At 41.9% G+C, this 12,786-nt stretch overlaps 1 protein-coding gene across 1 annotated transcript in view; it reads left to right on the top strand.

Moving 5' to 3' along the window:
* Nucleotides 1–8,524, top strand: part of LOC115225722 (general transcription and DNA repair factor IIH helicase subunit XPD) — a 49,717-nt gene extending 41,193 nt beyond the window's left edge. Inside the window, exons 22-25 of the mRNA XM_029796647.2 lie at nucleotides 303–373; nucleotides 6,646–6,789; nucleotides 7,051–7,194; nucleotides 8,106–8,524. Of these exons, the coding sequence (XP_029652507.1) occupies nucleotides 303–373; nucleotides 6,646–6,789; nucleotides 7,051–7,194; nucleotides 8,106–8,198 (452 nt within the window). The 3' untranslated portion in view covers nucleotides 8,199–8,524. The remainder of the gene's footprint in view (nucleotides 1–302; nucleotides 374–6,645; nucleotides 6,790–7,050; nucleotides 7,195–8,105) is intronic.
* The last annotated feature ends 4,262 nt before the right edge of the window (nucleotides 8,525–12,786 follow it).

Genomic DNA, 12,786 nt, shown 5'->3' with positions numbered 1-12,786 from the left:
TGGCATGGATTCTACAGTTGGATGCCCTCCCTTACACCAGCCACTTTACAGTGTGAACTAGTTGCTTTGTTTCATGTCACCAGCTCTAGTAAAGTTACCATGGAGTTTGCAGGACTACAAAACCCTGAGGGAAGCAACTTTGTGCTAAGACGTGAGGAGTAGAGGAATAAACTATGGGAGAGGAGGACCAAAGTAGGATGGGTTTCTTGCAGTCGAGGATGAGCTACAAAACTCCTCACATTTATAAATCATTAAGTTGACGTTTTCATCTTCTCTCACTCCATGACCCTTTTTTTTTTCAGAGCACCATTTCGGGAGAGCTGTGATTATGTTTGGTGTTCCTTATGTCTACACTCAGAGCAGAATCTTAAAGGTATGTATCCTCCTCATCTTCCTCTTTACTTCCATTCAGATCTCTAATCTCAGATAGAAAAATTAACAAACTTCGTACCATATTTTATCAACTCTGGAAGGATAAAAATTAAAGTTGAACTTCAGTAGGGTTTGAACTCAGAATGTGACCATATGGTGTGTGACACATAATCCATTTGACCAGTCTTCTCTCTCCTGTATGACATCAATAAGTAACAGATCATGTCCTAATCAGGTCTTCTGATCAAATAACCTTTTTTTTAAAAAATGTTTCAGTCATTACACTGTGGTCATGCCAGGGCACTGCCCCGATGCATTCTTAGTTGAATGAATCAACCCCAATACTTTTTTTTAAAGCCAGATACGTATTCTATCGATTCTCTTGCCAAACTGTTAAGTTACAGGGACATAAACACCAACACTGGTTGTCAAGAAGTGGTGGTAGGGGGACAAACACACACTCACGTATGATGGGCTTCTTTCAGTTTCTGTAAACCAAATCCACTCACAATGCTTTGGTTGGTCCAAGGTGCCACACAACAGGATTGAACCCATAGCCATGTGCACCGTACTATTAGATACAGACATGGTTGTATGGCATGAAGTTAGCTTCCCAACCACAGGATTCTTGGTTCAATCCCATTACATGGCACCTTGGGGCAAATGTCTTCTACTAAAAGACTTGGGCCAACTAAAGCCTTGTGAGCAGATTTAGTTGGAAGAAACCAAAAGAAGCTAATCATATACATGCATGCTTGCATGCGTCTCTGTTACTCTCTCCTTGCCTTCACTGTTACTCTCTCCTTGCCTTCACTGTTACTCTCTCCTTGCCTTCACTGTTACTCTCTCCTTGCCTTCACTGTTACTCTCTCCTTGCCTTGACTGTTACTCTCTCCTTGCCTTGACTGTTACTCTCTCCTTGCCTTGACTGTTACTCTCTCCTTGCCTTGACTGTTACTCTCTCCTTGCCTTGACTGTTACTCTCTCCTTGCCTTGACTGTTACTCTCTCCTTGCCTTGACTGTTACTCTCTCCTTGCCTTCACTGTTACTCTCTCCTTGCCTTCACTGTTACTCTCTCCTTGCCTTGACTGTTACTCTCTCCTTGCCTTGACTGTTACTCTCTCCTTGCCTTGACTGTTACTCTCTCCTTGCCTTGACTGTTACTCTCTCCTTGCCTTGACTGTTACTCTCTCCTTGCCTTGACTGTTACTCTCTCCTTGCCTTGACTGTTACTCTCTCCTTGCCTTGACTGTTACTCTCTCCTTGCCTTGACTGTTACTCTCTCCTTGCCTTGACTGTTACTCTCTCCTTGCCTTGACTGTACTCTCTCCTTGCCTTGACTGTTACTTATCCTTGCCTTGACTGTTACTCTCTCTCCTTGCCTTGACTGTTACTCTCTCCTGCCTTGACTGTTACTCTCTCCTTGCCTTGACTGTTACTCTCTCCTTGCCTTGACTGTTACTCTTCCTTGCCTTGACTGTTACTCTCTCTCCTTGACTGACTGTTACTTCTCTCTTGCCTTGACTGTTACTCTCTCCTTGCCTTGACTGTTACTCTCTCCTTGCCTTGACTGTTACTCTCTCCTTGCCTTGACTGTTACTCTCTCTTGCCTTGACCTGGACTGTTTCTCTCTCCTTGCCTTGACTGTTACTCTCTCCTTGCCTTGCCTGTTACTCTCTCCTTGCTTGACTGTTACTCTTCTCCTTGCCCCTGAGTTACTCTCTCCTTGCCTTCACTGTTACTCTCTCCTTGCCTTGACTGTTACTCTCTTCCTTGCCTTGACTGTTACTCTCTCCTTGCCTTGACTGTTACTCTCTGTTACTCTCTCCTTGCCTTGACTGTTACTCTCTCCTGCCTTGACTGTTACTCTCTCTTGCCTTGACTGTTACTCTCTCCTTGCCTTGACTGTTTCTCTCCTTGCCTTGACTGTTACTATCTCTCCTTGCCTTGACTGTTACTCTCTCCTTGCCTTGACTGTTACTCTCTCCTTGCCTTGACTGTTACTCTCTCCTTGCCTTGACTGTTACTCTCTCCTTGCCTTGACTGTTACCTCTCCTTGCCTTGACTGTTACTCTCTCCTTGCCTTGACTGTTACTCTCTCCTTGCCTTGACTGTTACTCTCTCTCCTGCCTTGACTGTTACTCTCTCCTTGCCTTGACTGTTACTCTCTCTTGCCTTGACTGTTACTCTCTCCTTGCCTTACTGTTACTCTCTCCTTGCCTTGACTGTTACTCTCTCCTTGCCTGACTGTTACTCTCTCCTTGCCTTGACTGTTACTCTCTCCTTGCCTTGACTGTTACTCTCTCCTTGCCTTGACTGTTACTCTCTCCTTGCCTTGACTGTTACTCTCTCCTTGCCTTGACTGTTACTCTCTCCTTGCCTTGACTGTGTTACTCTCTCCTTGCCTTGACTGTTACTCTCTCTTGCCTTGACTGTTACTCTCTCCTTGCCTTGACTGGTTACTCTCTCCTGCCTTGACTGTTACTCTCTCTTGCCTTGACTGTTACTCTCTCCTTGCCTTGACTGTTACTCTCTCCTGGCCTTGCCTTGACGGTTACTCTCTCTTGCCTTGACTGTTACTCTCTCCTTGCCTTGACGTTTACTCTCTCCTTGCCTTGACCGTTACTCTCTCCTTGCCTTGACTGTTACTCTCTCCTTGCCTTGACGGTTACTCTCTCCTTGCCTTGACTGTTACTCTCTCCTTGCCTTGACTGTTACTATCTCCTTGCCTTGACGGTTACTATCTCCTTGCCTTGACGGTTACTCTCTCCTTGCCTTGACTGTTACTCTCTCCTTGCCTTGACTGTTACTCTCTCCTTGCCTTGACTGTTACTCTCTCCTTGCCTTGACTGTTACTCTCTCCTTGCCTTGACTGTTACTCTCTCCTTGCCTTGACTGTTACTCTCTCCTTGCCTTGACTGTTACTCTCTCCTTGCCTTGACTGTTACTCTCTCCTTGCCTTGACTGTTACTCTCTCCTTGCCTTGACTGTTACTCTCTCCTTGCCTTGACTGTTACTCTCTCCTTGCCTTGACTGTTACTCTCTCCTTGCCTTGACTGTTACTCTCTCCTTGCCTTGACTGTTACTCTCTCCTTGCCTTGACTGTTACTCTCTCCTGCCTTGACTGTGACTCTCTCCTTGCCTTGACTGTTACTCTCTCCTTGCCTTGACTGTTACTCTCTCCTTGCCTTGACTGTACTCTCTCCTTGCCTTGACTGTTACTCTCTCCTTGCCTTGACTGTTACTCTCTCCTTGCCTTGACTGTTACTCTCTCCTTGCCTTGACTGTTACTCTCTCCTTGCCTTGACTGTTACTCTCTCCTTGCCTTGACTGTTACTCTCTCCTTGCCTTGACTGTTACTCTCTCCTTGCCTTGACTGTTACTCTCTCCTTGCCTTGACTGTTACTCTCTCCTTGCCTTGACTGTTACTCTCTCCTTGCCTTGACTGTTACTCTCTCCTTGCCTTGACTGTACTCTCTCCTTGCCTTGACTGTTACTCTCTCCTTGCCTTGACTGTTACTCTCTCTTGCCTTGACTGTTACTCTCTCCTTGCCTTGACTGTTACTCTCTCCTTGCCTTGACTGTTACTCTCTCCTTGCCTTGACTGTTACTCTCCTTGCCTTGACTGTTACTCTCTCCTTGCCTGACTGTTACTCTCTCCTTGCCTTGACTGTTACTCTCTCCTTGCCTTGACTGTTACTCTCTCCTTGCCTTGACTGTTACTATCTCCTTGCCTTGACTGTTACTCTCTCCTTGCCTTGACTGTTACTCTCTCCTTGCCTTGACTGTTACTCTCTCCTTGCCTTGACTGTTACTCTCTCCTTGCCTTGACTGTTACCTCTCCTTGCCTTGACTGTTACTCTCTCCTTGCCTTGACTGTTACTCTCTCCTTGCCTTGACTGTTACTCTCTCCTTGCCTTGACTGTTACTCTCTCCTTGCCTTGACTGTTACTCTCTCCTTGCCTTGACTGTTACTCTCTCCTTGCCTTGACTGTTACTCTCTCCTTGCCTTGACTGTACTCTCTCCTTGCCTTGACTGTTACTCTCTCCTTGCCTTGACTGTTACTCTCTCCTTGCCTTGACTGTTACTCTCTCCTTGCCTTGACTGTTACTCTCTCCTTGCCTTGACTGTTACTCTCTCCTTGCCTTGACTGTTACTCTCTCCTTGCCTTGACTGTTACTCTCTCCTTGCCTGACTGTTACTCTCTCCTTGCCTTGACTGTTACTCTCTCCTTGCCTTGACTGTTACTCTCTCCTTGCCTAGACTGTTACTCTCTCCTTGCCTAGACTGTTACTCTCTCCTTGCCTTGGCTGTTACTCTCTCCTTGCCTTGGCTGTTACTCTCTCCTTGCCTTGGCTGTTACTCTCTCCTTGCCTTGGCTGTTACTCTCTCCTTGCCTTGGCTGTTACTCTCTCCTTGCCTTGGCTGTTACTCTCTCCTTGCCTTGGCTGTTACTCTCTCCTTGCCTTGGCTGTTACTCTCTCCTTGCCTTGGCTGTTACTCTCTCCTTGCCTTGGCTGTTACTCTCTCCTTGCCTTGGCTGTTACTCTCTCCTTGCCTTGGCTGTTACTCTCTCCTTGCCTTGACTGTTACTCTCTCCTTGCCTTGACTGTTACTCTCTCCTTGCCTTGACTGTGACTCTCTCCTTGCCTTGACTGTGCGTGATAGTCGTAAATGAGTGTCACCATCATACAGGTGGTGTCTTCCTTTTCCAATCTTCTGTGAAAACATGTCAAGCTTCCAGAAAATATTACCTTACTTGGAAACAGGAAGGGTATCTCCAGCCATAGCAAATTTGCCTCACAAATTTCATCCAGCCCAGGTGAGCATGGTAAAATGAACAGTAAAATGACGATGATGAGGAGGAGGAAGACGGTTGGTGCTGACGTCACAATAAAGTATACCCACTTCACTCTTTTAAGTACTGGATTCTGTGGAACTTCTTTAGTCCTGTCAAAGTCATGACAACCTCTCTAATGCTGGTGCCATGAAAAATGTATCTTTAGTGTTAGGAAGAGTATCCAGCCATAGAAACCTTGTGAAAAATGAAACTTATGAATGAAATGTGGCCTCCTGACCAATGTAAGAGAGCAGAAATAACCTTGCCAACCCATACCAGCAGGGAAAGCAGATGTAAAAAATATGGTGTTTGTTGATAATGATGTTAACCATTCATTCAATCAGCATTTTATCTCGGTGCATTTTATTTTCTGTTACCTGATTATTTAAGTCATTAGAATCATTATAGAGAAGTGTGTGTTTGTATGGATGTGTGTTTATATAAATACAAATATATTTAATTACCAATTGTGCCAGTGCCACATAAGCACACATATGCTGGTGGCACATAAAAGCACCCAGCATACCCTGTAGAGTGGTTGGCATTAGGAAGGGCATCCAGCTATAGAAACCATGCCACAATAGACACTTGGAACTTGGACAGCTCTCTGGCAAGCCAGCTCCAGCCAAACTGTCCAACCCATGCCAGCATGGAAAATAGACATTAAATGATGATGATGATTAATTACATGTATATGTTATATGTGGGTGTGTGTGTGTGTAGATAAAAGCTTTTGTTGGTCTAGTTTGACCATGACTGTGCACAAACTTGGGCCTGGGCAAGATTTTTTGGGGAAAAACTATCAGTTACCCCTACATGCAAATCAGCTCCTCTCCTTTATACCACTGATGTTTATCCAGGAGAAAGGCTGCCAACTTAAGCTGGTTCAGCCTGGCACTGGTCTTGTCACAGACATTGATGTCAAAACACGAGCTCGACACAGATGCCGCAAAGCATTTTGCTCGACCCTCTGCCAATCCCTGGCTCGGTAATTTTTTGTATCATGTTTGTGTTTGTATAAATATATCTGTGTGTGTATGTCTGTGTACATATGTGTGTTTTTGTTTGAAATGTGTGTGTGTGTGATTTTTACCATTAACTCTTTAGCATTTAAACTGGCCCCTTATCCAGCCAAAATATTCTACTTGTTTTATGTTCAAACATGCCAGATCAGACTTCTCACTCCTACCCTACAATGTCATTCTACAAATAAACAATCACATCATCAAAATTTCAAAGCTATGCGCCATACAAATATATATTTATAGATATATATATTTATATAAACATCCAGACACACACGCGCGCACGTGTTTTATTCAAATTAATCCAAATGCTGAAGTTTTAAAGAACACAAGACGAACATTATCTAAATTGGATTTGTTGAAACAATGGTTGACTCGATTTGTTGTAAATACTGTTTGATTGCAGGCGCGGCTGGAATATCTTCGAGATAACTACCAGATTCGAGAGAATGACTTCTTAACCTTTGATGCCATGAGACATGCAGCTCAGTGTGTCGGCAGAGTTCTTCGGGGTAAAACAGATTATGGAATCATGGTTTTTGGAGATAAAGTAAATATGCTTTTCTTTCTTATCTTTCCAAATTATTTCCTCCCTAATTAAAATAATTAAATCATTATAAAGTACTTTATAATGATTTAATTATTTTGATTAATTTTAAAGTCTGAATTGAAACAACTATCAGAGATTGTATGTTTTTGTAATTAATAAATATATTATTTTTTATTATGTCTGTTTTCTTTTCTTTTTTTTTTCTTATATATATATTCTGTAATTGTTTGACACCTTCACAAATTTCTATTTGCTGCTTAGCGTTATTCTCGAGCAGACAAGAAAAGTAAGCTTCCTCTGTGGATCCAAGAACATTTGAAGGACAGTTTCTGTAACCTCTCCACCGATGAAGCTGTCCAAGTATCGAAGTGGTTCCTTAGACAAATGGCTCAACCTTTCAGTAAGGTAAGACTCTCAGATTCTTTAAAGTTCTAAATTCAACCACCTCCACCTCTCATTACAATTTTTTCAGTCTCTCACCTTCTGGTTATCTCTTATCTCCAGAACTTTAAAAGACATGGTGAGATTGTCCAAAATGTAGAGACCCATCATCACCTGTTTGGGACTGATACTTTGGTCCAGAGTTGACATCCTTTGTTGTAATTAATATCATGCTTCAGCTGGCAGAATCGAAAGACAATTGTAGAAAATGCCTTGCAATATTTTCTTCCAGCTCTTTACTTGCTGATTTCAAATCCTGCTGAGGTCAACTTTATTTTTATTAATATCAGAAGGATGAAAGTAAAGTACCAGTCATTTACTGAGGTTGATAAGATTGACAAACCCTTTCGTTTCAAATCTGTAACTTTGGCCTATGTTAGAAGCATCAAAGTGTTAAACCATAATGTCCTTTAAGTTTTAAGTTCAAATCTCGACATGGTCAGCATTTGCCTGTCAACCTTCAAGGATGCATAAAATTAACACATCGACATGAACCCCCAGGACTTTACTGGTGCTTTAGTTAAATTCTCATTATCATAACAGCCACTCCTTCCCTGCATGGGAGAGATGGAATTGGTGGAGGTGGATTTTCTATAGCCGGATCCCGTTTCCAGGCAAGATAAGATATAAAGTTCTATCTGCCTTTCTCTCACTTCCTTCTTTTTTTCCTCTTTTCCTCCTACTTACCCTCTCTCTTCTCTTCTCTCTCACCTTCTGCCTCTCCCCCTTTTGTTTTCCTATTCTCTCTCCCTTCCCCTTCTGTCCTCTCCCACATCTTTCTATTCTCTGCCTCTCCCCCCCCCCAGTTCTGAAAATAATTATAGAAGCAATTTTTGGCTTTTCTATTAACATATGAGGTTACCATTGTTTTTCAGGAAGATCAGCTTGGTTTGTCTTTGCTAACGCTGGAACAGCTGGAAGCAGAAGAGATGCAGTCAAAACTGGAACAGTGTACTCAATACGTGTAAAAGAGGTGCCTGATTTAATAACTGGTGCCACCAGACTCAAATACCATTTGGGAATGAGTTGGTTTACAGCCACAGTCGCTTGACACTTTATGGAAAGGACGGATTGTGAAGGAGACACGACAAGGATATCATGTTGTTGCAGAACGGACCATGTATCTGCAATACTTTGGCAAATCGATATTGTCTGGTCTTGTTCGGAGACGAGAGACTGTTCAGTTTGCATGTCATATCAGACTTTTTGTAAATATACAACAACAAAGTCCACAGCTAGAATTCCTCAGGGATATCAACTTTTTTAAAAAAAATAAATATATTCTCATTCCATATATATCTGTTACTATTTCTTATTCAATGACAGCACCGTATGACTGGTACCCCGTGATAGTGGAGCAGTAAGAGCACCATCCGAGCGTGATCGTTGCCAGGGCCGCTGACTGGCCCCCGTGCCGGTGGGATGTAAAAAGCACCATTCGAGCGTGATCGTTACCACCGTCGCCTTACTGGCAGTACGTGAAAAACAACATTCGAGTGAGGGTGTTACCAGTGCCGCTGGACTGGCTCCTGTGCAGGTGGCACATAAGAAGCACTATTTGAGCATGGCCGTTGCCAATACCGCCTGACTAGCCCACGTGCTGGTAGCACGTAAAAGGCACCCACTACACTCTCGGAGTGGTTGGCATTAGGAAGGACATCCAGCTGTAGAAACTCTGCCAGATCAGGTCGTCAATCAAACCGTTCAACCCATGCCAGCAAGGAAAGTGGACGTTAAACGATGATTTCTTTTACTTCAGAATTTAGGCAGTGAGTCAGTGGAGCATCAAATACAATTCAGTGTTTGTTCTGGCTCTGCAGTTGGCGTTCAAACCTTACTGAAGTCACTCTCTAGCTTTTGCCCCTTGGCATTTAAAGCAGCCACACCCAGCTCAAATATTCTGTTTTATGTTCAAACCATCCAGATCTGGCCTCTCGCACCTATCTTACAATGTCATTCTAAAGATAATCACATCATCGAAATCTTAAAGCTGTGAGGTAATCCACGATTAATTCAAAACTATGTGAATAGATAAGCATTACATTTGACAGGGTAATCTGAATGCTGGAGGGTTGTTAAACCAGCCATATCAGGCCCAAATATTCTACTGGTTTTTCATTCAAACCAACCACATTTGGCCTCTCACACCTAGCTTACAATGTCATTCTAAAGATAAACAATCACATCACTGAAATTTCAAAGTTACAAGTTAATGCAGGATCAATTCCAAGCAGTGAATAAATAAGTAATTTATTTGATTGAATAATCTGAGTGCTAAAGGGTTAAAGAAGACTAAGGTATCAGTATGGGGTGGTGGTAGGAGTTGACTCATCTTTTTAAGGAAGAAAGCAGCTATTTACATTTGATGGATATTTGTCCTCATCTTGTTTGTTGTTAACACAACATTTCGGCTGATATACCCTCCAGCCTTTATCAGGTGTCTTGGGGAAATTTCGAACCTGGGTTCTCATTCCAAAGGCAACCAGTTACTTTTGAAGTCTTCTATGAACAAGAAATTAAATATATTTAGATACAAAATGTAACAAATCATATCTTACCTGGAAAAAAACAATGCATTTATTACTAAGAAGAGGTGAAATTAATGCCTGCAAGAATTCATAGCTCTACCCTCACTCCTTTATAGTCAGCCTAAGAACTTTTTAGCCTGCTCTTGTATGTATGTCAAATGAACTCTTTTTTTTTCATTTTTTCAAAACTTTTCAAATTTTAAAGGTAATTTATGGACAGACACTGTGTGACCGTATGTCCCTTCGTCTGGACATTGTAGTTGTAAATGAGTACCACCACCATAAAAATAAAAGTGGTGTCCATTTCTAATATTTCATAAAAACATGTCTGGCCATGTGGAATGTTACTTTGCTGGGAAACAGGTGAGGGTTGACAAGAAAGGTGTCTGGTCACAGGTGAGTGGGTGGGTGTGTTTAAATGCTGTTTCTTATTTCTTAAGTTGCCCACAAAGGGATAAACTTAGAAGGGACAAACAAGAACAGACAAAGGGATTAAGTCAATTACATCAACCTCAGTGCATAACTGGTACTTAATTCATTGACCCCGAAAGAATGAAAGGCAGAGTTGACCTTGGCAGAATTTGAACTCAGAACATAACAGCAGACGAAATACCGCTAACATTTCTTCCAGCTTGCCACCTTTAAATTCTGTTTCTGCTATACAAGTATTTGAGCCCAGGTCATCAGTCTGCAAATTCTTCATCGTGCCATTTCAAACAACAATGGACCAAGGGTGATTTCCAGAAACTGTTGAGAGATCACAGCACTGGTTCTATGGACCTGTGATTAGAATGTCAGAGGGAAGTATGGTGAGACAGATTCTTCAAGCTGAGCCAACCGACAGGAGACCTAGGACGAGATGTCCATAGTCTCAATTGATCCTGCTTGGGAACACATCTGGAAAGTGTAATGATGGTTGCTCTTGATAGGAACCTATGGAGATGGTGTTGAGGACTCTTACCTCTACAACTCTCCCAGAAATAGTGGGCAGAGAGGTAGATGAACTGGCAGAGAGGTGGGTAGATGGGTAGGCAGAAGTCCAGTATTATGGACATGTGATTAGAATGTCACAGGAAAGAATTGCAAGATGGATTTTTCTTGCCAGTGAACAGAAGATATAGGGATGACAAGAATGAGATACCTTTTTAAGGTTATTTCTACAGATTTTCTATAGAAATTATAGCCAGCATCGATTTGTTACATTTTGTATCTAAATACATCTAATGTAAACAACAATGTGATTAAAGATGGAAAAATAGGTAATAGGTGTATATGCATATTTCAGGTGTTCTTGCTCTTTCATCAGTCCCACATCCAACTCATTAAGCATCCATCAACTCACTGCTTAAATAACCACCAAATACAGTGGTTTAACACTATCTTTTATCTTTTACTTATTTCTGTCAGACTGAGGCCATGCTGGGGCACTGCCTTGAAGAATTTTTAGTCGAATGAATTGATCCCAGTGCTTACTTTTTAAGCCTGGTACTTATTCTATCAATCCTTTTTGCTGAACCACTAGGTTACAGGGGCATAAATACACCAGCACTGGTTGTCAAGCGATGGTGGTGGAACAAACACAGATACAAAGACACACACATACACACATATATACAATAAACTTTTCAGTTTCCGTCCACTCTCAAGGCTTTGGTTGGCTTGGGGCTATAGTACAATTTAATTGCACTGCTAACACAGTAGGACATTGTACTGACATTTATGCAATAGTAATACACAACAAAGAATATTAAATGCTTTATAATGAAATATGGTATCCCTACAAGTAATTAAGAATGAGAAAGTTGAATTATATCCATAGTCGAAGATAGATGCCTTTGGGAATCTAATGAGAAAATGTAATGAGGTCACTTCTGACAGGACCTGGACATTCAATTATTTATATGTCAGACTTTCAGAATAACCCTTACATAAATTGCTTTTCTTTTTTCCCTTTCGGTTAAGGGTCCACATTTCAAAACACTTGCCATAAGACTTTCTTTAACATGTAGTGACGCTATTGTGGAAGTTTCAGCATGCATGTGCAGAATTGGATAATTTCCGGCAGGCTGCCGGAAGTTTCCTCATGCGCAGGAACTGCAACCTGAAAGCATCCCCGTTAAAATTGGTCTTTTTGGAAAAGCAGCCCTAACGAGCGGACGCAACTAAGACTTCTTGCAGGGAAAGCGCTACGCACAGAGAAGCTCTCTCTTCGAAGCGGGAACGGAGACCGTATCTTCTTGGCTCACCCGAGTGAACATTTGTAAACAGTCCTGTGGACTTGGCTGCCGGTTCGCCCTAAAGAAATATATATGTATATATTTTACCTGTGAACCGAAGAATAAAATACTATTTATTGTTATTGAAGACAGCCGGATTTTTGGTTCCTTTTCTTCAACTATTGTATGTGACAAGATAAGACCAGACACCCCTCAAGTGTTCCTGAAACTCTCATCTGTTACAAACCCTTTTTAATCCTTGCATTTTTTTTTAATTCTTGCATTTTTTTTTAATCCCTCACCCCACTTACCCATCCCATTTGTATGTTGGGAACAAAAGACACCATTTTCTATTTATATACTCTTTTACTTGTTTCAGTCATTTGACTGCAGCCATGCTGGAGCACCACCTTGAAGGGTTTTAGTCAAAGAAATCGACCCAAGGACTTATTCTTTGTAAGCATAGTACTTATTCTATTGGCCTATTTGCTGAACTACTAAGTTACCAGGACATTGATACTCCAATATTGGTTGTCAAGCGATGGCGAGGGGGACAAACAAAGACACACTTTCATGAATATATATATCTATACACACACACACATACGTACATACGATGGGCTTCTTTCAGTTTCTATCTACCAAATCCACTCACAAGGCTTTGGTTGGCCCAAGGTGCCATGTGGTTAGGAAGCAAGCTTTTTACCACACAGCCCATGCATAAATCAAAATTACATTTTTTTTTTTTTAAAAAGTAATCATGAAAATTAAAATGTGGAAGTACAAATTGTTTTCTCTAAAAATGAGTATAG

Source organism: Octopus sinensis, linkage group LG28 (genome assembly GCF_006345805.1).
Source record: "Octopus sinensis linkage group LG28, ASM634580v1, whole genome shotgun sequence".
In the NCBI taxonomy this organism is placed as follows: Eukaryota; Metazoa; Mollusca; class Cephalopoda; order Octopoda; family Octopodidae; genus Octopus; species Octopus sinensis.
Note: the sequence above shows the minus strand (reverse complement) of the source record. Positions and strands in the feature narration are given on the sequence as shown.